General features: G+C 44.3%; 1 protein-coding gene across 5 annotated transcripts in view; it reads right to left on the reverse strand.

Annotated features, from left to right (window-relative positions):
• CACNA1B (calcium voltage-gated channel subunit alpha1 B) overlaps positions 1 to 23,654 on the reverse strand; it is a 2,298,664-nt gene that overhangs the window by 2,254,093 nt on the left and 20,917 nt on the right. For all 5 annotated transcript variants that reach the window (XM_069609698.1, XM_069609696.1, XM_069609700.1 and 2 more), the window contains exon 2: positions 19,169 to 19,274. In XM_069609698.1, the coding sequence (XP_069465799.1) occupies positions 19,169 to 19,274 (106 nt within the window). The remainder of the gene's footprint in view (positions 1 to 19,168; positions 19,275 to 23,654) is intronic.

The following is a 23,654-nucleotide window of genomic DNA, read 5'->3' on the forward strand; positions in this document are numbered from 1 at the left end:
CCTTCGACGTCGATGATGTCGGTATTTTAGTCTTTGAGGAGACTTTTTCTCGAGGGATGGGATCACTCTCGAGGAGACTTGGCGGCTGGGTCCAAAGACACACGGTTCTTGTGCTTGTAAGATCTTTCGACCGGCGCATCGCCTTTAGGTGTTGTCGCGGGGGGAAAAGTTGCGTTCTCGACAACCCTTAACATTCGGAGCCTTAACTCCTGCCACTGAGCCGGTGAACTAGATTTGGTGGGGCAAACGACCCGTTCGGGTGAACCAGATCACGAGGAAGATGGCGACCTATGGTGCTTTTTCTTACTATGCCTCGAAGACGACGAATGGTGTGAAAAACCTCGTGAAAGGGAACATTTGGACCTTTTTCGATGAGGAGAAACTATCCTCGACTCGTCTGAGGTTTTTTGTTTAACTTGAGTAGAAGGGGATTTTTGGGGCCTACCTGCCACAAGCTTCCCTCTAAGTTCTCTCACGGCTTTGGCCGTCATAGACAGGCAGTCCTCGCACTCCAAAGATGGATGATTCGACCTCAGGCACCACAGGCAGATCCTGTGAGGGTACGTCACGGACATCTTTGCACCGCAGTCACAGCACTTCTTGAAGCCGGATCGAGGAGTGGACGACCCCGAAGAGGAAGCCATTTTGCATTGAAACTCCAGATGGTGATGAGATTTCGAGGACATTTTGAAGAAGATTTTGCAAATATTCCTATCAGGTACGAGGCGTTATGCATCCGAAGCTGAAAGCGCGGAAAAACTGAACTGAGGCCAACGGGCGCTGCATGTGCTACATATACCTGCGGTGACGTCGACTTCGAGACGGAGGCCTCTGAGGGACATCGACTCGACTGGCATTGACGCACAGCGCCCCCTGCTGAATAAAAATTCTGAGGCAGCAAAGCTGGAATATTGTATCTATCAAAGATAAGGAATACGTGGGAGGACACAATCCATTCCAAAGGACTGTGTTCAGATAACAGTATCTGGACTGCATAGGCCTGCATCTCTTAGGATAGAGAGAAGTCGATTGTGGTCCAGGAGGTCGAGTGCTGCTCATAGGTCTAATAAGACAAGCATTCCAACTTTTTCTCCTTCCAGGAGAGCGGTCTTGGTGCTATGGTGGGGATGGAAACCAGATTGTCTGGCCGTGGCAAAGGCTATGGGTTTGAAGTTAAAGTGCACAGTACAAGCATCTAGATATTCTTGCAAATTCTTTGGCGACCCATCGTACTTCCCAAATAATAAGCCACCAAACGGGGAATCAATAGCACAGGGTTCTCTCGTAGGAAATAGGTGACAAGGTGTAGCATTCTCTGCCTTGATGTTTTGCACCTCCATGGTGAGGCTCTGGACGTCATTCACTAATTGCTAGATTTGTTTCATGTCTTTGGGTACAATCTGGCGGCACAAGCTCTCACAAAAGGTTCGATCTGGCGTAGCAACCTCTCACAAATACACGTTCAGCACTTGGTGATGTCTTGGCTTCTCTTCTCTGGGAATGGAAATGATAGGAGTATAAATAGGGATTTTCCTGACCAGATGCCACCTTGCCAGACTATCCCAAGTTATGGGCAGGGCAAGGTGGGAACCAGTACGAAATCCAAAACCAATAGGAAGAAAAACCCAATCAGCAGGTGGTAGTTAAGGAAGGAGTTCCAGATGAGTTCCAGATGAGTTCCAGATGAATAGGATGCAGAATGATATCAAAGGAGTGGATGGGATAAGGAAGGGAACTTTAAAGAACAAAGGAGGAAAGCAGATAAGGGACAGACAACAGACCAGACTTACAAGAGGTAAAAGGGGCAGGAAACAGGGAAGCATCGTCTCCAACATCAAGAGCACATTATTTGAGGGTGCTCAGCATGCCATCCAAAGGCGGCGGAAGTACTTCCGCCGATCCGTGAATAGCGGGAGCCATCTTGGAAAGAACTCGACCATAACCGCATGGTTAGCAAGAAACATCACAACACCAGCGTAGGAGTTCCTGTTCCTCCACCGGTGCCGCAGTGACCATCGGGCCACTGTGACAGGTTATAACTCTGGTTAAGATCCATGCAGGCCCCCAGTCACAAAAACATTTATGACAACACTGAATGAGCCAATATCGGAGACAAGAGTAGGGATATTAATAATAGCATTGAATTTCAATGTGTGGAATAGAATGGTTAAAGGAGGAGAGGTGGGTGTCTCAAATAAGGTTTTGGGGGTGGGCACTTTCCATGGGTTTGGTGGATGTATGGCACATCCTACAATAATAAAAGGAAAGATATGGTCTCAGCCACACATACGCTACCTATTCCTCCCCTGGGCAGAGGCTTCAAAAGTGGCAGAGATAGCCCACTTTCCAAGGGGGATATCAGGCCATTCTCTGTAAAAGGCCAAGGAGCCGGTGATGACTCACTGCATATCACCCAGAAGGCAATGAGATACTGGAGGCTTTTAAAGTGACGACAAGTTGTTATTTTCAGGAGAACATAGGTTTGGTGGGAGACACTTGCACCCTATGTGAAGCATACGCGTGCGTGTTAAGGGAGAGCGCTATGGTGATGGTGGATCGAAAAAAAGAGATGTGTTTAAAGGAGTAATGCAGATAGAAGCATATATCACCCAATGGGATGGGAATTTCTCGATAACATAGGATAAGGAGGTATACAAGAGGCTTAGGGGAGGGCAAAAGAGAATTAAGAATCTATCCCTTGATAATGTGTGACATCCAAGTTGGTTATCAAAAGGAAAGGTATATGAGCACGAAGAAAAATTGAGAAACTGCTAGTCTGGCATCCACAGAGAAGAGACGGCTAGATGGGTGGTTGAGGAGATGGATGAGGAAGGCTGCACCAAAGGATCAGTAGAGGAAATCGCAGCAACCTTTGCAACCTAGTACTAAAGGTTATATCGGAGTGGCAGGGCCAGTGATGAGCTCACATTACAAAATGTGCTGCAAGCCCCCTTCCCTCCACTCCTTCGTGTAGTACGGTTAACAGATCAATTGGGGGACTCCTTTTAGGTGGACATAACAGTTCCAGAAGTGGAACGTACCATTCACCAGATGTGAAATGGGAAGACACTGGGGCCAAACGGTTTCCCTGAGAATGGTGGAAGCAAATATGATTATGGGTAGTAGTTATAAAGGAGACCTTCCTTTAGATTTGTGGACGGCGTTGATCGTGAATTCTATCCCCACATTTCATTATTAAATGGGTGCACTAAAGGGCTGACTAAGACACTATCAAATAAATTGATAGTTGTGATTTCATTCCTGGTCCATTCGGATCAGTGTGGCTTTATGCCTGTAAGCCAGTAAGATAGCCCAGTGGGTTCAGTGCTCGCTGCTCTGATCTGTGTGTGAAACAGCCACTTGCCCATGACATTTTCTTTATAAAAAGACCCTTACCCAAACTTCAAATATTACAAACTTCAACCTCCAACTACATCTAACATGCTCAGACCCTGGCCAAAACACGCCCATACTAAAGGCAAGATGAAGCCTCTATGGAAAAAAGCCTTCAATGCCTCCTACAATTCACAACTAGAAACCTTACAAGCATGGAAAGCTTAGAGTACTTATAATCTGCATTATCGACACAAAGCACTGCCATCTTGCCTTTCCCTCTGCTCCCATCTAACCAAACTCTCCCACTCTCTTCCAGATCCACCAGAGCGCTTGAAGACCATGCTAATGGCAGCAGTGGAGGACACAAATCCTAATAACAAATAACATCTGCTGGTCGCAGGTTCGAATCCATTTTGAGGTTGATGAATTAGTACCAACTTCAGTTGGGTGATAATGTATGTACCTGGGTTAATCTTGTATTTCCGTAGGCAGTGTTTGTTGTAAAGGGAGAGCAGCATGAATAGCAACCAGTGTGACTATGACCTTAGTCAAGCAAATACAAAAAAGACCCTTACCCAAACTTCAAATATTACAAACTTCAACCTCCAACTACATCTAACATGCTCAGACCCTGGCCAAAACACGCCCATACTAAAGGCAAGATGAAGCCTCTATGGAAAAAAGCCTTCAATGCCTCCTACAATTCACAACTAGAAACCTTACAAGCATGGAAAGCTTAGAGTACTTATAATCTGCATTATCGACACAAAGCACTGCCATCTTGCCTTTCCCTCTGCTCCCATCTAACCAAACTCTCCCACTCTCTTCCAGATCCACCAGAGCGCTTGAAGACCATGCTAATGGCAGCAGTGGAGGACACAAATCCTAATAACAAATAACATCTGCTGGTCGCAGGTTCGAATCCATTTTGAGGTTGATGAATTAGTACCAACTTCAGTTGGGTGATAATGTATGTACCTGGGTTAATCTTGTATTTCCGTAGGCAGTGTTTGTTGTAAAGGGAGAGCAGCATGAATAGCAACCAGTGTGACTATGACCTTAGTCAAGCAAATACTGTATTATTTTGTCTCAAAATGGTTGCTTCAGACATGTGCATATTCCCTCTACTATACCAAAATTACTGACATTGTTAGTTGAAGTAACTGATCATTTGTATTTCCTGAAAAATTGTGTTGAGTCTAAGCCAAAAGTCAACACTATTGTTCAGGAGATGCAAATTAAATCTGATCAGTTACTTCAACTAACAGTGTCAGAAATTTCGATATTATAATGTATGTAAATGTTCTTTTAACAATGCTTTGGCGAAAGCGCTATATAAAAAACAAATCATTATCTTTATCATTATGCCTGGAAGATCTGTGCAAACAAATCTTAGAAGATTATTTGTTCTCCTGGTATTATCAGTCAGGCTCCTGGGTCAACCATTTGCATTCTTATCACTGGACTTGCATAAAGCCTCTGAATCAGTGGAGTGGGCATTTCTCTGGGTCATATTAGGAAAGATGGCCTTGGGCCCGGTCTTTATGAGCTGGGGCGACTGACATATACGGCCCCATTGGCCTAAGTCATGATTGATGGCTATACATCCATAGTGTTTCACCTAACTCGGGCCCCTTATCTCCACTTGTTTTTGCCCTAGTGGTGGAGCTGCTGGCAGAATGGATCAGAAGAGACCCAATAATAGCAGGTTTTCAATGAGTCAGAGGACAGGGTGTCTATATAAGCAGTCAATCTCATGCTGTAGGGCCATAGATATTACTAAAGAATTTGGAGGCCACAGTGGTCACATGATTAATTGAAATAAGTTGGTATGCTACGCGGGGAGGTAAGGGGTGACAATAGAGCTGGCCGGCTAAAGGAGCCAGTGTCATATAAGTATCTTGGAATACATGTGACGAGGAATATGGATATGGCAGTCTGCATAAGATTGAACTGGGCTCCCTGTTGAATAGTTTTCTGGCAGATGTTAAGATGGACGCTGCTACTGTTTTCCTTAATCAGTAGGGTTGCAATTTTCAAGATGATTGTTGCCCCACGATTCCCCATGTTATGCAATTTTCTCCACATTAAGCTCCCATACCAGAGTTTTGGAGAGAGGTATCCATAGACTGTGGGGGGGCACTGGAGTTGTTAGGGTCGCCATGAAAACCCTATGTAGATATACATGCAAAGTGAGCATGGCTCTCCCAGACCTTAAGGGGTACAACAGGGTCTCACATAAGGTCATAGCTAACCACTTAGTTTTTGTGAATAGGGATTGGCTAGTCATTAGACAGGAAAGACATGCCTAATTACAAGTTTGGTGGTATCTCCGCAGTAAATCCGCTGAGATACCACTAAATGGATTTGCAGTTACCTCCACTTGGACCAGCAGAATAACCGCTGGATTATAAGTGGCATTATGACGGTGTTAGTCCCCAATTATGGGGATTTCAGGAAAATTACCACCAGCTGCAATTCCGCCAGCAGGAATTCTGCCGGAATAGACATTTTTTGGCAGTGAACTGGCAGAATTACATCCAGCATTTTGCTGGAGGTTTTTCCTCCACCTCACCTCCAAATCTTTAGTTCAGCAGTACGGTAAGGTGACGGTAATGCAGTGGTAATGCCTTTACCACTGCATTACCATTGCTTTTGACCACACCACCACACTCATAATGAGGCCTGAAGACTGAAGATGTGAATGCCAATTCAAACTCACAACTGCATAAAACAACTATACATACTTTCTCCATAGGTAAGATGGTGGTCCAGATATGGCAGTAGTCATGTTACTAACACGCTTATGGGATAACAACCTTATGATAAAATTGAAAGGAGCTTCACATAGTAAGGTTTGGGTGGAAATCGGTATTATGTGAGTTGGGGACTTGCTAAGAGGGGGGTCACAAAGTATTTTGCAGATCTCCAGGAAGACCTTTGAATGGATCAGTGAACATTCTAACAATACTCGCAATTTAGGAATGTTCTCAGTACCCAGATCCCAGAGGCTTCCCCGCCAGAGAGGAAGATGATGGAGGGGCAGAGGCCATCTCCACTATATACAAGGGAATTAGGAATATAACTATGAGGCCACTGGTAAAGGAGACTTGGGGACAGTGGATGAAGAGAACAGGACGAGACGATGAATGCCCCTCAGGAGATTGAAATCAGTGCCAGGCCATGACTATACTGCACAGTGTATGTTATCGTGTGACAGATGGGGAGAAGGGAGAATGCACAATGTCAAATGTAAGGCAGCAGAAGGCACGTTCATACATACTTTGGTCATGTCCCTCACTCCAGAAGTATTGGGATGAGATTTTTGCTGAGACGACCCATGTGTCTGTTTGTAGTTGGACCAAAATCTCAAATTGGCACTCTTAGCAATATGGGACGACATTACAGGATCCGGCTATGAAAATTGGTTCATTGCAAAGGCCATGATCACTGCAAAAAGGGACATTGCCTACAAGAGGGGCTACAGAGGTTCCCAGTGTATTGCAGGCTATTGCAGTCGTGGTTGGGTCTTGAAAGTTCAATGGAATTGGATAAATTAGTTTACAAGTAAAGGGGGTGCCCTGACAAACGGGATAAGATTTGGGGATGATGGCGGGAGACAGCCATTTTATTGGAGTATGGTTGTTGGTGTCGAGGAGATTTATGGAGAGGGCACTCGTGCGTGATCAGACTATCTGTGAAAGAACCTGCAGGCTTGATGGGTGCTTTGCTGTTAGGGTGGAGATGGGATATGGTGGGATTTTGTATCTGTTTTATACTTTATGCCAAAATATGAATTAAATGTTTCATAAAATAATACTGACACTTGTTACTATAGCGTTTATAAACGGGAGTAATGGAATAAAGTATAACATAACTTTTTTTGTTATTATTGACTCTGGGTCCAAGTTCCACTACCAGTTTGCGGCCTGGCACATCGGGTGGTCATGAAAAAAAATCTGATTTCCCTATGTGACACTATTTTCTTATCTGACAACTGAGTGTTCAAAACGAGTGGTAAACCTGTATAATCCTGTGCATGCACGTTTCGAAAAACAGTCCATGCGATAAACAGGTTTCTGGAAGTGAATTCCCCCCACAGCTCAGTTTGTGAGTTGTCCTTGGACACAGCTATCAAACAGCCACAGAACATTGCTTTTGAACCAGCTCTCACATAGAATGATCGCATTAGACCATGCATGGAATAATCTAAGAAAACTCCCACTTTCTGCTTCACCGAGTATATTGACAACTAGGACCCCCAAACTAGAGTGACATCTCAGTGTATGCCCCCAACACCATTTGGGGTTCTCAGGATGAATCACTGAACAATGAGCAATTGAGCACCCAAAGCCTTATGCAGCACATTTGTGTTCCACTAATCAGGGCCAAAACTAAATAAAAAATAAAAGCTATTTTCAGAGCAGTGAAAACTTGCCTCCCTACAGGGAATTCAATTCTGACGTGAATAGCTGTGTGTATATCAGCGACCATGATGTCATCCCCTGTGGGACTTGTCCTGACGTGCACGAAGTATGTGTTTATACCCCAGTGGTGCAGCATAAACAGAAAGATGTTTTTTATTCTGTTGTGAGGCGGTTATGGTAAAATCACCCTTCACGACCATTACATCTTCATAGCCCTTCAGTAGGCACTGCTATTGAGAATCCCGTATGTGCAGTTTCATCTTTATCTGCTTCCCACCTACCTTACTGCTCGAACTACTACTGCCCATCCACCTGCTTTGTGCCTAAAGCACTGCCTGAGAAAAAAGAATACCTTAGCTTAAATCATTCTCTCAATGCAGCATATTCCGTTCTCTGTTTTCTACCTTTCCCTCTCAGTAGTGGTTTGTCTCAGTACTTACTGAACTACATTTTAACCCTTGGTGACAATGGAAAGACCACGGTAAAGCCCAAGGTCACAACCATATCAGTGGTGAATGTTGACGACTAGGTTATCCATGCATAGGACTACCATACAGCAAAAACTTGAAAAACTTCTCCTACTTCCCCCAGTCTGAATTGATAAACACTACGGGCGCCCATGCACCTTTTTGAGAAGTGACTGTGCTCTCCAACTCAAAGGGAAGAAATGGTGGAAACTATGATTATAAGTCAATAATGCCTAACTTGTGAACAATGTCTGCTAGGGCAGAGAGACGTTATCTCCCACAGACAACACTAGGTTGGATTTTTGTCCCCACAGGCCATTGGGGAATATGTTTACTATTTGCATGCGGATTCACTGACTCTCTTAGGGTTTCTGTTTCCAGAGGGCTAATTGTCCAGCTCAGCCCTGATAGACATCATGGTGAGCGGCAGGCAGAGCTGCTATTGCTCCAAAAGCATGAAGCCTATTTGCCTGGCGATGGAGGGCCGTACAGCACCAAGTGGAAATTGTGAAAGTGGGCTACATGCAACGTGAGTGCACTGACAGAGGACTTCCTGCCCATATTTCTTTCCCCTGAGGAACTCACCAGTAATATCCCTGGGGTTCTGGTTTGGGGGCGTGATCATAAACTCTTCATGCTCCCCGAATACACCACAGAGTGTGGAAGCAGAGTGGAGAGTCTGCGAGAGCTGTGGTGACCAGTCTGTTGTTGCTGGCCACTGTTTTTCAAGGAGGAGCTTGACATTTCAAGCCTACAAATATACTCCCAGCCGCGGAGCAGGCCGTGGAGTGTGGAAGCAGAGTGGAGAGTCTGCGAGAGCTGTGGCGACCAGTCTGTTGTTGCTGGCCACTGTTTTTCAAGGAGGAGCCTTGACATTTCAACCCTACAAATACACTCCCAGACGGGGAGCAGGCCGTGGAGTATGGAAGCAGAGTGGAGAGTCTGCGAGAGCGGTGGCGACCAGTCTGTTGTTGCTGGCCACTGTTTTTCAAGGCGGAGCCTTGACATTTCAACCCTACAAATACACTCCTAGTCGCGGAGTGTGGAAGCAGAGGAGAGAGTCTGCGAGAGTCCATGCGGGAAGCGCCTTACAGAATCTACTTCTGCTTGCTTGCCTCTGAAATACACCAAAAAGGTAAGAAGCGTGCTCCACGCCCACAACAATAACATTTTGACAATTGAGTTGCTTTGTTTTTTTGACTGAGCACATGTACACAGAACCAACTCACTGACATCAGTGGTATCTCTATAATCCAAATATCAACCATGCTGGGACTGCGGGACTCATCCTTTGACCCGCACGAGTTGATTCACTGCTGATTCATTGTAATCTTTGGAACGGGCCATCGGCCCACTATGACACGAGAAGCTGCCAGCAGACGGATTGGCCCGATCCAGCACAATACATGAAAGATTCTAAAGAATTCCACAAACATATCTGACTGGACCCCCGATGCGCTTTAGCCGCGCTGATCCCAAGAGCAACAAGCTTTCGGTTTGCATGCCCGGAGTCACGCAAATGCCCATACCGGGAAGCGGCTGTCAGGAGGAGGGGCACAAGCCCCCAAGAGACTAGTGCGTTCCTCATTGTGCAAGCAAACGCCGGGAAATATTCCCGCTGCTGTTCTCCCACGAACGATATCCAACTTAAGAAAGAAAACTTTGAAGCTGGCAAGAAAACAGGCAAAGTAGTGCCGACAGTATCCCAACTCAAGCACTACTACCCTGCCCCCACACACGACAAAGAACCAAAACAATGAGAGAATTCCCCACAACAGAACCGGAAGCAATAACCTCACAAAACACACAGACAATAATATCCTCAGAGATAAACGTGTCTAGCACCTCTCTCCCACAATATGTGAGCGGAAATACGAATCAACCGCTTCCCAATGAGGATGGAAACGAGGATGAAATTGCGAGAGAAAATAAAGAACCCAAATAGCAGGACCTGGTTTTCACCCAAAAAGAAATGAACTTGTTGGACCGAAACAAAGATGATCAAACAGAATCTCTGTTCAGAAATAATATGAAAATAGAGAAATTGAACATGGCACCACAGAAAACGACAAATGACTATCAGAATAAGATCCCCAACTCTCACTCACCATGTTCTCCCAATAATAAACCAAATCGAGATGGAAAACTCCATCAAATCTCTAATACTAGAAACACCTGATGTCCGACCCAAAAACAGAAACCCAAAGTTCAGTGAAGGAAACAGCATGATATTTTCTGAATCATACATCGAACAAATAATGAGCTACCAACATAAAAAAGGACCAAGAGATCTAACTACCTTGACTCCAGTGTCAATGACCCAAAAAGAAAAAGCACACCAAGCAAAAAAACAATGGAAACAACTCTATGAAAGACACGTAATATCAGAACGTCATGAGACGCCAGCCAAATTACCAACTAATAGACGCCTTGCGCGGCTCTCCCTGGACCTCACTGAGATTGAGACTCTAATAGAGCTGCAAGAAACCTCTAGAATGAATAAAAAGCAGGCGAAAGAAATTGCTGTGAGAAAGGATCCTGTTAAACAGCACAGGAACCTGCTAAACCAATACTGGAATTACGAGCAGCAAATGCAAAGACGCTGAATAAGGAGATCACGACCGAAACAAATTACAAACTGATAGGACCACCAAACGAGAATTCGAGCTGCTGCTCCATTCAATCAAGTGAGCACGTACATTAAGAAACCATTCCAACGACAATGGTAGACCTGCAGAACATGTTGATAACCGCCACTACACAAACGATGATCCCCTACATGAAACTTCAAGAGATAAATACAGAACCGGCAAGAGACAATGCCACGTTGCTTGCATCCATATATGCTAAGCAAAAAACACACGACTTTCTAATGGATAAGATACACACATGCCTTGACAGAGAGGCAGAAACCAGCTACAACTGGCAACAGCGACTTGCGGATATGGCAAGGCAGGACAGAGAAGACAAAACTCAATTAACTGAAGCTTTAATCAACATGATGAAGATGTACCAACAAAAAACATCAATGAAACAAGAAAAACAGTGTTTACCCTCACAAATTGATAATGACAAGGAGACACAAGTAACCAATATCTCCATGAATAATAACATCATGAGTGGAGTAAGCCTGCGACAAAATAGTGAAATGGATACGCATGAGGGATTAGTGATAGACCTCACAACCAACACTCTGGGAAAAAAATCTATTCCCAATAAATATGTTCCAGAGTACAACTCCACTCCACACAATCATGATAAAAGAGAGGGAGAAAAACAAAGACAACTGTACAGAATTTTTGAACAGAACTAACAAATACAATTGCGAAAGGAAAAAACGAGTACTAAAAATCAACAAAAAAAACAACAAAAAGGATCTAGAGCCTTCCTCAGAAACCTGACGCGAGCCCTAAATACAACCAATAAAGAGAAACAAGCACCACTGAGGAAACAACAAAAAGTGGCTGTACAACAGGAAAAAGTAGACCAGCACGAAGTGGTACAAGATGAAACAGAGAAAATCAGTACTCAAGCTCCGCAGGCACCACAGAGACTACAGGAGGACGACCAAGGCAACGCTGAATCTCTTATGAACCTATCAACATACTCGATAGAAGGACAGGAAGCCACGGGAAAAGAAAAATCACAAATACAAGAACAAGAAGAGGAGCCAATACATTTCTCCTCAATGATAATATTGGATCGATATGAAGAACTAGACCACCAACAATACGACGAGATCTCTGACATGGAGATAAGCTATTACAATAATGACATGCCGCCGGATAGACAAGATGAATTCGACCCTGAGGCGAATCAAGACAAGAGCAGCACCACAACAGGTAAGACTGAAAACCAAGACACATCTCTAAAGTAACCAACATTCCTTGATCCGCACCAAAAGAACAAGAAAAACAGATTGAAACTTGAAAGAACAATTAACCGAGATTGAAAATTGATTTTAAATAGAACCAACACATTGCGGCTACTACAAGCAATACCTAAATTCAAACAAGTGACAACCAAAGATTTTGAACTAATTGAATTTATAGACAACGAGTGTTTGTATAAAGTCTGGATTGACTGTTACGCATACACACACTAAGGCGGATCAAATCAATTAACCATTGAAGACATCGAAGATCAAAACCAGATAGAAAGCCATAACCAGTCAATGTAAAGTAATTACATCTCATATTCGGAGATCAGCAGCTTCGAAAGCATCCATTCCTGCAAATCCCAAAAAGCCCAGAAACGTCTGAATCCGGATAATTATAGAAGATACTACTGGCAAACTGACTACCATTCTGAAGCCATGAGATCTCCATTATGGTGAGACACTAGAACAAACTCCAACTCAAGCCAAGGCAGTGCTCCCGGAAACCAATAACCATGAAACCATGATAAACGATGCGGATATGCTCCTGGAACACCCGGGGACATACACACCTATTCCAGCAAGAAAGAACAGACCTGAATAAGGCGCATATCTTGTGCTTCCAAGAGAATTGGATATCAGTTCCCCCAATCTGTGAAGGATACGCGATTCAAATGAACCCTGCAATCGCAAATGGATAAGGCCGACCATCAGCAGGTCTGCTAACGATGATTAAACATGACTCCCCATTTGAAGCAATTGAGTCAAATATTTTAGAACATTGGGCCCTGAATACTATCCTTGTACAGCATCAGACAACAAGGAAATTCCACGATAAAGACTCCCATTAAGCCAATAACCATTACATAAGCATTCTGAATATTTATTGGAACCCAAGAAAGACCTAAGATGAAAAAGTCATAGACTCTTTACTTACGGTTATTGATAATACCGCAATGAAACATGCAAATGCAGAATTTATCATATGTGGCGACTTCAATTTCCACCTTTTCACCCAAACAGGGAATCCAACTGAAGCACATATGATGGAACATCATGCCCGAAGATGGTCAGCAGAAATGCTCGATAGGAAATTCGAACAAATGGATGCTTCTGCCCATGATACAAATATCCCTCTTCCCACGTGGTCGAGGGGGAAAAGCAAATCTATTATCGATTACATATACTGCTCGAAAGGTATAATCGGAAACAACAATGATTCCATCAACACCTACTCATAGCACAGCGCCCACTTCATTCTGACGCGCTCAAGGCAACTAAAGGGAGTCAACCCCAAGAGAATAGAAATACCACCTTTGAGCTTGACTGCCAGCATGGATCAACTTAGAATACCACAAAACGACATGGTCGCTCTGTCCGAAGTATTCAAAAACACTAAAATGGAAGATAACTGCAAAATCAATTATGGAGGGATACTAGACAAATTCAAGCTATCTATTGCCCCTAATTGCAGAGCAAAAAAATCGACCCATCCAAGTCTACAACAAAGCCATAGCTACAAACAAACGAGAGATAAAAGAAGTTGTTTAGCAAGCCAAATTCAATTCCCCTGAAACAAAGAAGACCAAGATATGAGCCGCTAAGCAAAGATATAAAAACTGGCTAACTACAGCGAAAATGATGCAAGACCAGCAGAATACAGAAACCATGCTCGGTGCATTAAAATCACATTACACTAGGAACCTGTGGGAATTATTCAAATCGGACCCCCGAACGAAAAGACCAAATGATAGTCGACGTACAAGAACATGCCTGGGTTATGTACTTTGAAGAATTATATAAGGAAAGACACACGACCAAATAAAGGGTCACGCAATCAAACCGAAAGAGATGGACCATAACATGGGAACCAACAGAGATCTTAGACATAATTCAGAAATTAAATGTATCGAGAGCTCCTGGACCCGACGGCCTGGCGAATGCTACCTTAAAAAAGAACCCTGAAGCTTCGGCTGAGATTTGCACTGAGATCTTCATAATAATAAATTGGACCAACATCATTCCTGGCAATTGGCAACATTGGTACCAATATTCAAACAACGCTCAACCAAAGAACCCTCAAACTACCGCCCTCTGGCCCTACTTGACCCCTTAAGGAAAATATTTGCAAACGTGCTGTTAAAAAAACTCAATGACTGGTCCAAGCAAGCAAAACGACAAGCCGTGAGGCAAACTGGGTTTACATGCTGGGACCAATGTAAATCTTATAATCATGAATATGCTTAAACATGAAACGACAAAGTCAAAAACATAAATATATGCTGCTTTCATAGACTTGCACCTTGCATTTGACAAAATCAACCGGAGGAGATTATGATATGATATGATATGGCATTTGTAACGCGCCTATACACAAGTGTTTCAAGGTGCGACGAGGCGGGGGGGGGGAACAAGGGGAGACAGACAACGATCCTACAAGGCCAGGTGTCATTCAGATCGCGCAAGTGCAAGGGTAGAGGGGAAGGGAAAGAGCAAGGGGGAAGGGAGAGGGGAAAGTGCAGTACAGGGTTAATAGCATACAGGATAAATAACAAGGGCCAGCTAGTGGCAAGTGCGAGGTAAGTGCAGTCAAGTGCTGGGAAGGGGGGCTGTAGGGATACAGACACAGTCCCGCAGTGCAGGGGTTGCCAGGGAGGCAGTGCAGGGGAGAGTGGCTGGGCCAAGGACCGAGAACGGTGAGTGGCCCGGTTGCAGATTCAGTGCAGTTTCAGTAACTTTAGCAGGGGAGAGGGGGAGAGAAGGCGGAGGCAAAGTGGAAGGTTTTGAGGTGACTGGAGATGGTTCTCCTCAGGTTTCAGGGAGGCAGGAAGGCTGTTCAAGAGAGAGGCCCCTGCAGCGGAGAGAGATCTGCCCCCAACTCGTTGTTTGGAGAAGCAGCTGACCCTGAGGGAGTTGGAGGCGGATGAGCGAAGAGCTCGAGAAGGAAGATATTTAGGAAGAGAGAGTTGAAGGTATTTTGGCCCAAGACCCAGAAGGCCTTGTGGACAATGCAGAGGGTTTTGAACTTGATCCTCGCAGTCACTGGCAGCCAGTGTAGTGATTTCAGTCCTGGAAAGATACAGTGCCTGGGCTTGAGGCCAAGGGGAAGTTAGAGCAATTGGGCTGCCCCCACGACATCCTTAAACCAATAAAATGACTATACTCGAAGACCAAGGTGCAAGTCAAAATGACAGCTGTTGGATTGGTTACCCAACCCATACTAACCTGGAACGGACTTAAACAAGGATGCCCGCTAGCCGCTTCCCTGTATAATCTTTATACCTCGGATTACGAAGCTAGCATCTACACTAACGAACTCTCCAAAACTCAATGCCATCACTATTTCAACATTAATGTCCACCAATGACATCATTATAATGTCAAAAACACCACTGGGCCTACAAATCGCATTGAACAGAACACAAGAATATATGGACAGAAATGAATTGGCTGTTAATGTCACCAAAATCAAAATCATGACCCTCACACCACAACTACAAAGAAAGAGGGAACAATATGCTTTCTATTTTAAGAACGAAAAACTTGCACAAGTCTGCATGTATAAATACCTGGGTATCTGGATTAATCAGTCGGAAACCGAACAAAGTTGGTCGACACAGCTAAAGTCTAAAGCCAATTCTTTGGCAAGGCAAGGTGCGATTATACACCAAAAATACAGCACATTTTCCATAAAACCTGCTGTTTCTCTAGACAAAAGGTAACAGCAATACTGACCTATGGCGGGGAAACCCTAATAAATATAGACCAAGCCATATGGGAGCAAACAGAGGCCATCTACTGGAAGAAAGTATTGGCGCTACCCCAAGCAACCCCTATGCCCAGGATAAAATATGAACTAGCCTGCAGTTCCTGCACTCAATAGTGATGTGGAAAACCTTGGATCTCTTCAGAATGCTAAATAACGGAGACTCCATCCCTGCACTTGATATTCTAAGAACAACGGATTTACATGTCAACGATACGGTTTTGACTAGTTGGAAAGAAGCCGCCATGAAGATATGCACCCAAAAAGAGGTAACCATGGATATGCTGATAAATAGGCCACAGATAGCAAAGAAACATCTTGCAAGAAACGACTGGATTGAAACTCAAAACAGGAAGAATCTTTACAAATTAACTTTAAAATGTGATGGCGAAGCATGAGCGCTAAGCAAACTTCTGCACTATCTCAGCCTATTTCCAGACCGACACATCCGAGACACGTTCCTAAGGTTCAGACTGTATCTATTACTTACTCGGGAGATCATGGAGAAAAGATCCCAATAAGGAAACCATCATATCATGCAGATTCCGCAAAAAAGAAGAGCTAACAGAAACCATCAAACACATTGGCCCTCATTACGACCCTGGCGGAAAGGGGTTTACGCCGGCGTAAACCATGGCGCCCCTTTCCGCCTGAGTACGAGTTCCCGTAGCGCCATGGTGATTTTTACGCCTGCTTTTTGCAGGCGGAAAAATCCATGGCGCTAAGGGACCTTGTTGTTAATTACGCCACCGTAATTTACGGTGGCGTAATTAACGCCTTCCCCACTCCCATTATACCCTATGGGGCAAAAATGGGAATGGGGAAGGGTAAATGGGGATTGGGGACTTACCGCCCCGCCAAGGTCGGAATGGGGCGGTAAGTCCGCCAACCACCATGGCGGAGTTGGCAGCTTAGCGCCATGGACCATGGTGCAAATAGCACCATGGATCTCCGCCAAGGTCGTAATGAGGGCCATTGTCATGGAATGCGAAGCACTAAACAATGAATGGCTTGCATTTAGTCGGAAATACTCCAGTGCCCCGACAGAATTAGAAAAATCTGAACGTTGGTCAGAGATATTGATTGGAAACAACAGACACATGGTCACCACTATTGTACACTTCTGGACAATTATATCCACTGATGGATATTTGGCGGAAGCCTGAATAACCCTGTTAAAAATGTGAATTTTAAGTAAAGATTGAAATGCTAGGTTTAAGATAAAAACCATAAACATTTAATAAAAAAAATATGTGCTTTAGGAAGATGCAGATCCCGCTTAGTCACACCCTTTCACCGTGCTGGATATAACAGGAAGGCCGGGTCCATGTTTAGGCTAGATGAAGGGTGTGTCACTGAACACTTCAACACTACTCTGGATGTAGAGGAATAAACTCTGTTGTTATGCAGCAGCCAGAAACGAAAGCACCTGACGTTTTGCCATCCTTATTCGTTTCTCAAGTCTAAGGGCCTCGTTATGAGTGTGCCGGTCCAGTAACAACGGTGCCGGTAAGCCTACCGGCACCGTTGTTACCAAACCAGCACACTCCGAGTCTGCTGGCGGATGCCGTCCGGCCCGGCAGGTCTTACCTGGTGGGCGGGTTGGCACCCGCCCGCAGACTTACACGGAAGAACCGTCACTGTTGCACACAGTGCCGGTGCTTCCGTGCTCCCCATTTCCATTGAGTCCTATGGGAATGGGTATTTACAATTTCCAGCGCCTAACTTCATGGACCGCCGGGGCTGTAATGCTCCGGGGGTTTCCGTGAAGCTAGGCGCCTCAAAAATGTGCAAGTCCGGCAGCAGCCTGCCGGTTTTATCGGCAAGGCTACCGCCGGACTTGTAATGAGGCTAAGCAGTAGCCATAAGAAGGCAGCCATTTTGTGAGCCTGTGGCTAAACTTTCTCAGCATTTCCTGTGGCAGCCGATCACACGTGTAATTTTGTAACTGTGATTTCTTCTTATTTTAAAATCTGTGTATATTTTAAAGACTATGACCCTCATTACAACTTTGCTGGTAAATGGTAAAAGTGCCAGTAATATTGTTTTCCGGCACTTTTAACGGTCCTGCAAAGTATGCGATTGCCGTAAACACAGTTGCCAGAATTTCTGGTACTGATACCACCTCACCCAGAATTACGACTGTTTGGGTGCCAGTAATGCTATTTCTGGCAGATTTCGGACAAAAACATCGGCGAATTGCTGTGGATGCCAGAAAATTCTGTCACAACGGTTTTACCGTTTCTGGAAGGGGGGTGTGTGCGCGACCAAGGACATGTAATGTGCTGATAACTCCGGTGGTCGGCCTGCCAGAAACGGCAATACTGGCGCAACAGAATAACCAGCATTTTACTGGCAAAGTTGTAATGAGGGCCTTTTGTGTGTACTGGTGTATTGAATACAAATGTTCCTGCCTACCAGGTTTTATCTTCTTTGCCTTTCTCCTGCTTCTCATTTACCATCCATTCCTCAAAGCATTAACTCTGGCGCTGCTACCCCCTCTCTGTTCCAGCATTCCATTAGCAGTTCTAGCCCTTTAAAACACTCCACTGGCTCAAGCAATGCCCCTTCGCCTACCATCATTGCTTTTTCTGGCACTCCATCAGTCTCAATCACTACACCAGTTCTATACCCACTGCCATTCCTTGATAGCCCCTTCGGCCCTCTATCCTGTGGCAGTAGCCCAAATACTACACGAATCCCAAACCTACCGCCATTCCCTCCTTTCTCAGTCACTGCCACCTGCGTTCCTTGCACTACCTCAAACACTCAACAATGCCTATCCATAGCACAAATGCCTCTCTGCTCAACACTAGCACTTACCTTGCTTATACTTCTTCCAACAGTAGGCGTCTCAACGTCCCAACCTGTTGCATTGTCCCTACGTTGTCAGCTCAGACTGCAAAACTCATAAATATACTAACATTCTATTGTCAGCCTCTATCGATTCCCCTCTCTAAACTAACGTGAACCCTGCACCACTCCCATCTGTACATATTCTTCTTCCCCTCCTTAGCACAGCCTTAGTAATCACCACGGTTTCTAGCTGGCCATACTGGACACATCATAGCTTGCGCTGGTCACTAAATCTTTTACTGGATTATCTGACCATTGATGGGCATGAGCGCTCAAACGCCATTTGCTTTGTCTGGAAAGTACCTCGGCACTTGTATGAATATATGGTGTGATCTTGTATTGAGAGCATGTGAAACACAACATTTTACAGTCAAATAATTGATCACATCCACCCAAGCAGCAAAACTATAGAAGACCAGCACATATACACAGTACTCACCAGACGCGCTGACATGGGAGTCTTGTCTCCGTCGGGTAAGTGCTGCTCCAGAGCCAGCACGATGCAGTTGGCGATGATGGTGGCTAGAATCATGTATTCGAATGGAGTAACAAAGTTAAGGAAAAACTAGCTCATAGAAGAAGAATACTAACATCTCCCAGACTCGCTCAATCCCCGGATTGTATTTAACCACAGAGAAATCTGTGGAACTCCAAAGTCATTACGTTCTGAGTAACCTGCATTATCACAGGCACTTTGTCCTACATGCACACAGTGAAGTGTGGACACAATATTAAATAGTCACATTGAGTCTTTACAATATGCTGTCACACAGCACACTAAGTCACACACAGACAGTGTCAGGTGAGTACACTGTGCATGTCATATGGAGGCAAAGCATCATACGAGTGCACACTATGACATATGGACATGATGTTACATTGGCACACTGAGTCCTACTGGTATATAGTCATACAACATACAGCAGAACACAAGGTACACTGCCATAAGGGCATGCTATAAAGTATAGAAACAATACTATATTTGCACACTGCATCCTACCAGTATACAGTCATACAGCACACAGCAGAACACAAGATATATTGCCATAAGGGTAAACTATGCCATATGGACACAATGCTATGTGGCGTAACGGGCCAGAAGAAGGATGCAGGCTCTTTAAAGACATTTTAGGCAAGTTTTATTAAACTTGCCTAAAATGTCCTTAAAGAGCCCTGACATAGAAAGGACTAGCTATCCCTATGGGGTGTTCCCTACATAAAGAATAACTAAGGTGCTTGGCAGTCGTCTGTTTCTCAATGCCCAAAAAGAATCTGTCTATCTTTCAAGACTATTACTCTCTGCCCTATGACTTAACAAAATAAAGACAGGAAAATGACTCCCTTCTCCTGCTTTATGCTCCCAGCACTGGTTCTATTGATCTATGCTCTTTTCTTTGGCAGCTCTTTTTTATCTGTTTCAACGGTTAATTTCTCAGTGTGGACAGATTGTATCCCACTTTAGGTAAGTCTTTACCTTATTCCACTTGTTTAGTTTTATAGGTTAAGTATGGCTTTAACTTCTGATATTCTCTTTCTTTATTTCACACCCTTTTTCTTTGGGTATTTCACAGGCTTTCCTTTCTTTCCCAGATAGGAATAGGTTCCAAGGATTGTCCCCTTCTTTGAGGATCTATTTTTCTCTCTCTCTCTCTCTCTTGTTGTATTCAAATGTATAAGGTTTCTATCTCTTTCATACGATTCTTTTTCTGAGAAAATTATTCTTTCCTTCTTGATTTGATCAATGGTCACATTTAGCAAATGTACTGTATTTCTATGTTCCTCCCATCCAGGGAATGCTCTTATTCCTTTCCATAAACTATCACTCTTCACCTTTGCCAATGCTAATTATTTTGTATCCAGTTATCCTTCATTGAACGTTACACTTATTTCTTCACAGTTCATATATATTAAATCTTCTTTGATACTGGGGCGAGCTATTTGTTCCGTGTTACTGTCCTTGTTAGTTTTCCCGTGCCTCCCCGGTCCCCAGTTACCTTCTCTCTTCTTCGAAAATGGTCCTGGTACTAAGGCTCTGGCAGCAGTTCCATTTCTTCACTGTGCTTCTGAACCGGCGTTCTCGGCGTCACTCATCTGCGGTCCTTGCATTTCTATCTCTTTGGTATCTCACCAGGGAGCCGCGTCCTGTGCCGTGCCCTCCGATGGTCTCTGTTGTTGCACATATCCGCTGCCCACAATGACTCTTCCAGGGTCACGCCACCACCGATTCTTCTTTTCCTCGCTTTTCAGTACACTGGCAGTTCAGTGTTCGTTCACTTGCCTGACAGCAAGTTTGGATTTTGCGGGTTCCACGTCCCACAATCTCTCCACCTCTTCTCAGGCTTACATCAGCAGGATACTTACCCTGCGTGGATATGTACTGCTGTCTATCTCTCTTTCAAACTTGTTCCCCTTCCTTATATGATGAATGCTTTCCTCTCCATCCAATCATCTCAGTAGATTGGTCAGTTTTCATTAAAGAGATATTTTCTTTTTCTCGTGAAGAATGATATCCTTCAGCGTCTTCTTCGGCGCGGTCTTTATGTTGGACAAGATTTGGTAATTCCATGTAAGACATTAGGCTTACTGATGGAGGGAGTGCCTCACAGGTACTGGAGTTCTTGTCCCCAAAGAGGAGTCTCTCCCGGTGAGGTCCCACTTGCATCGACCCATAGAGAAGGTTTTGCAGAGCGGGCTCACCTCTCTATCCTCATAGGGGGGACTCCCTGTTGTGGAGAAGGTACGAATTCCCTTGATTCATCACAGTGGGCACACTAGGTTGTACAGGTAAGTAGTAATAAAGTATACTGAGGTGGACAAATGCAGTGTCAGATTAGCACACTACCATTATGGAGGCAATATTGGGTAGTCTATACAATGTGTGCCCTGTATCATATGGGAACACAGAGACCTACATGTGCAGTGTATCAAAGACATGCACTGTCAACAAGACACACTGTGGCAAGCATACACTATCATAATGTAACGCTATGCAATCTGAACATGCTTGTATACTGGCAACCTGTGTTATACAAGTACACTACCATATAGGCACGGGTTACAATGTGGAAACATGTCATCTTATACAACTTCACTCTCACATGAGCACTCTATGCAATAGGTATTCACTGAACCCCTATCGCGCAAGTACATTATGCAATATGAACATTCTTTCATACAGCCTTACCGTGCAAGGGGGCACAATCCCATGATACCATTTTGGGATACTATCATACACTCCATGCAATATAGACATATTCTCATATAGGCACATTGAGTCCCCATGGACAGACTCACTCTGCAACCAAAGGATTATTAAAATGCATATATATAACAGGCAGTGTTTCTCTTTAGACCCAAAGGCACCAGGTACATGACAAATCAGCATTCCATACAGCTTTTCTGACAAATAAAATGGCCTGTGTCAGTTGACTGCAGCATTTTTTAAATAAACACTTAAACACTTGAACAGGTAAATACCTCATTAACCTACCTTTTTGCTTAACCATAGCTTTGTTCTGAAGCCTAAGTACCTTCGAGACCACATGAATGGTTCCTTTGCCTCTTTTTCTCTCTGCCTCTGCAGATGCTCAACTCCGACACAGGCCTTTATTCAAATTGTGTCGAATTTTGATTGCACTTCGGATAAAACGAATGCGCAATGCTTTCGAATTAAGAAGACTCTCAAACACCTGTCTAAGCTGCAATCAGCTTTCCAGGTCGAAAAAGAGTGCCCTCCAATACTCCTAAGAGATAGACCTCATCAACACTAGTATTTGGTTTCATTTGGCTTTCAGATGCACTATATCAAACTCTTACTATTATACTATAATGCATGCCGAGCATCCATGGCTAAGAATGTACAAGGCCAAGGACACCCCCTGTTTGTGCCTGTTGAGCTAATCTGTAACAACGATCTCAAAGCCCTATTTATTACCGAAACCTGATTCACACCAGCTTCCCCTCACATCTTTTGACATCCTCCTGGCACTCTGCTACAGTGTTTAACATGCAGACAGATCAGGAAACGTAGGAGGTGGGTTGACAGTCATGAAGAAGATTGAATGGCAATGTACATTAATACCCCTACCCGTTCCAAGCTCTATAGAAACCCTCTTGTAACGATTCTCTGTATCACACAACAAATCAATCTCTTTCCACCTCATTTACAGACCACCTCACAGGAGTGATCAATTAATTGACAATATCTCCTATCTCCTCTCCACAGCTATGGTCTCAACTTCCACTAACATGTTCCTCAGAGATTTCAATGTCCCTGATACCAAGTAAGGTAAATACATGCGATACTCTCCATTCTCCCTAACTGAATCCATGGACCATACACAAATAATCCTTTCTCCGACAGATGTCAGAGGCAACACTTTTGACTTAGTCTTTGCTTCCCTTGCCCTACCCATATCTCTTGGTCAAACACTATCTCACTAGATTGGTCTGACCACGCTGTCATTACATTACTAGCAACCCACTCAACAGAGCTCCTGCTCCTAAACTGCGAGCAGATGGATTGCTTTACCGCAGCCTCAATGAGAGTAATGTTATCTCCATTTATGCCCCAGGTTAACTCCTCCGGAACAAAGCAGTTATGTTCATCCATTGAGAGGAGGGATGGAAAACTTTGCCCTGGTGCCGCAGAAGGAGGTCATGAGAACTGACAATCTGGCAGAAAAACAGATAGCCTCATGAGATCTGAGAACCTTAACCAGGCTGGCCAGAGAGAAGCTATTAAAATGAGCCCAAATTGCAGCACTGACACAGCCACTATCCAGGTGGTGAACAAAGCCCACTAAAGCAAGGATAAGGGTGACTCGTGCCTTCTAGTCCTCTTGGACCACTTGGTTGCATTCAACACAGTCGACCCACAAACCCTTCCCATCCACCTTGCTCACAGAATGGGATTCACTGGTACC

This window comes from Ambystoma mexicanum, chromosome 8 (assembly GCF_040938575.1).
Source record: "Ambystoma mexicanum isolate Mex_15411 chromosome 8, UKY_AmexF1_1, whole genome shotgun sequence".
NCBI classification, from domain to species: domain Eukaryota; kingdom Metazoa; phylum Chordata; class Amphibia; order Caudata; family Ambystomatidae; genus Ambystoma; species Ambystoma mexicanum.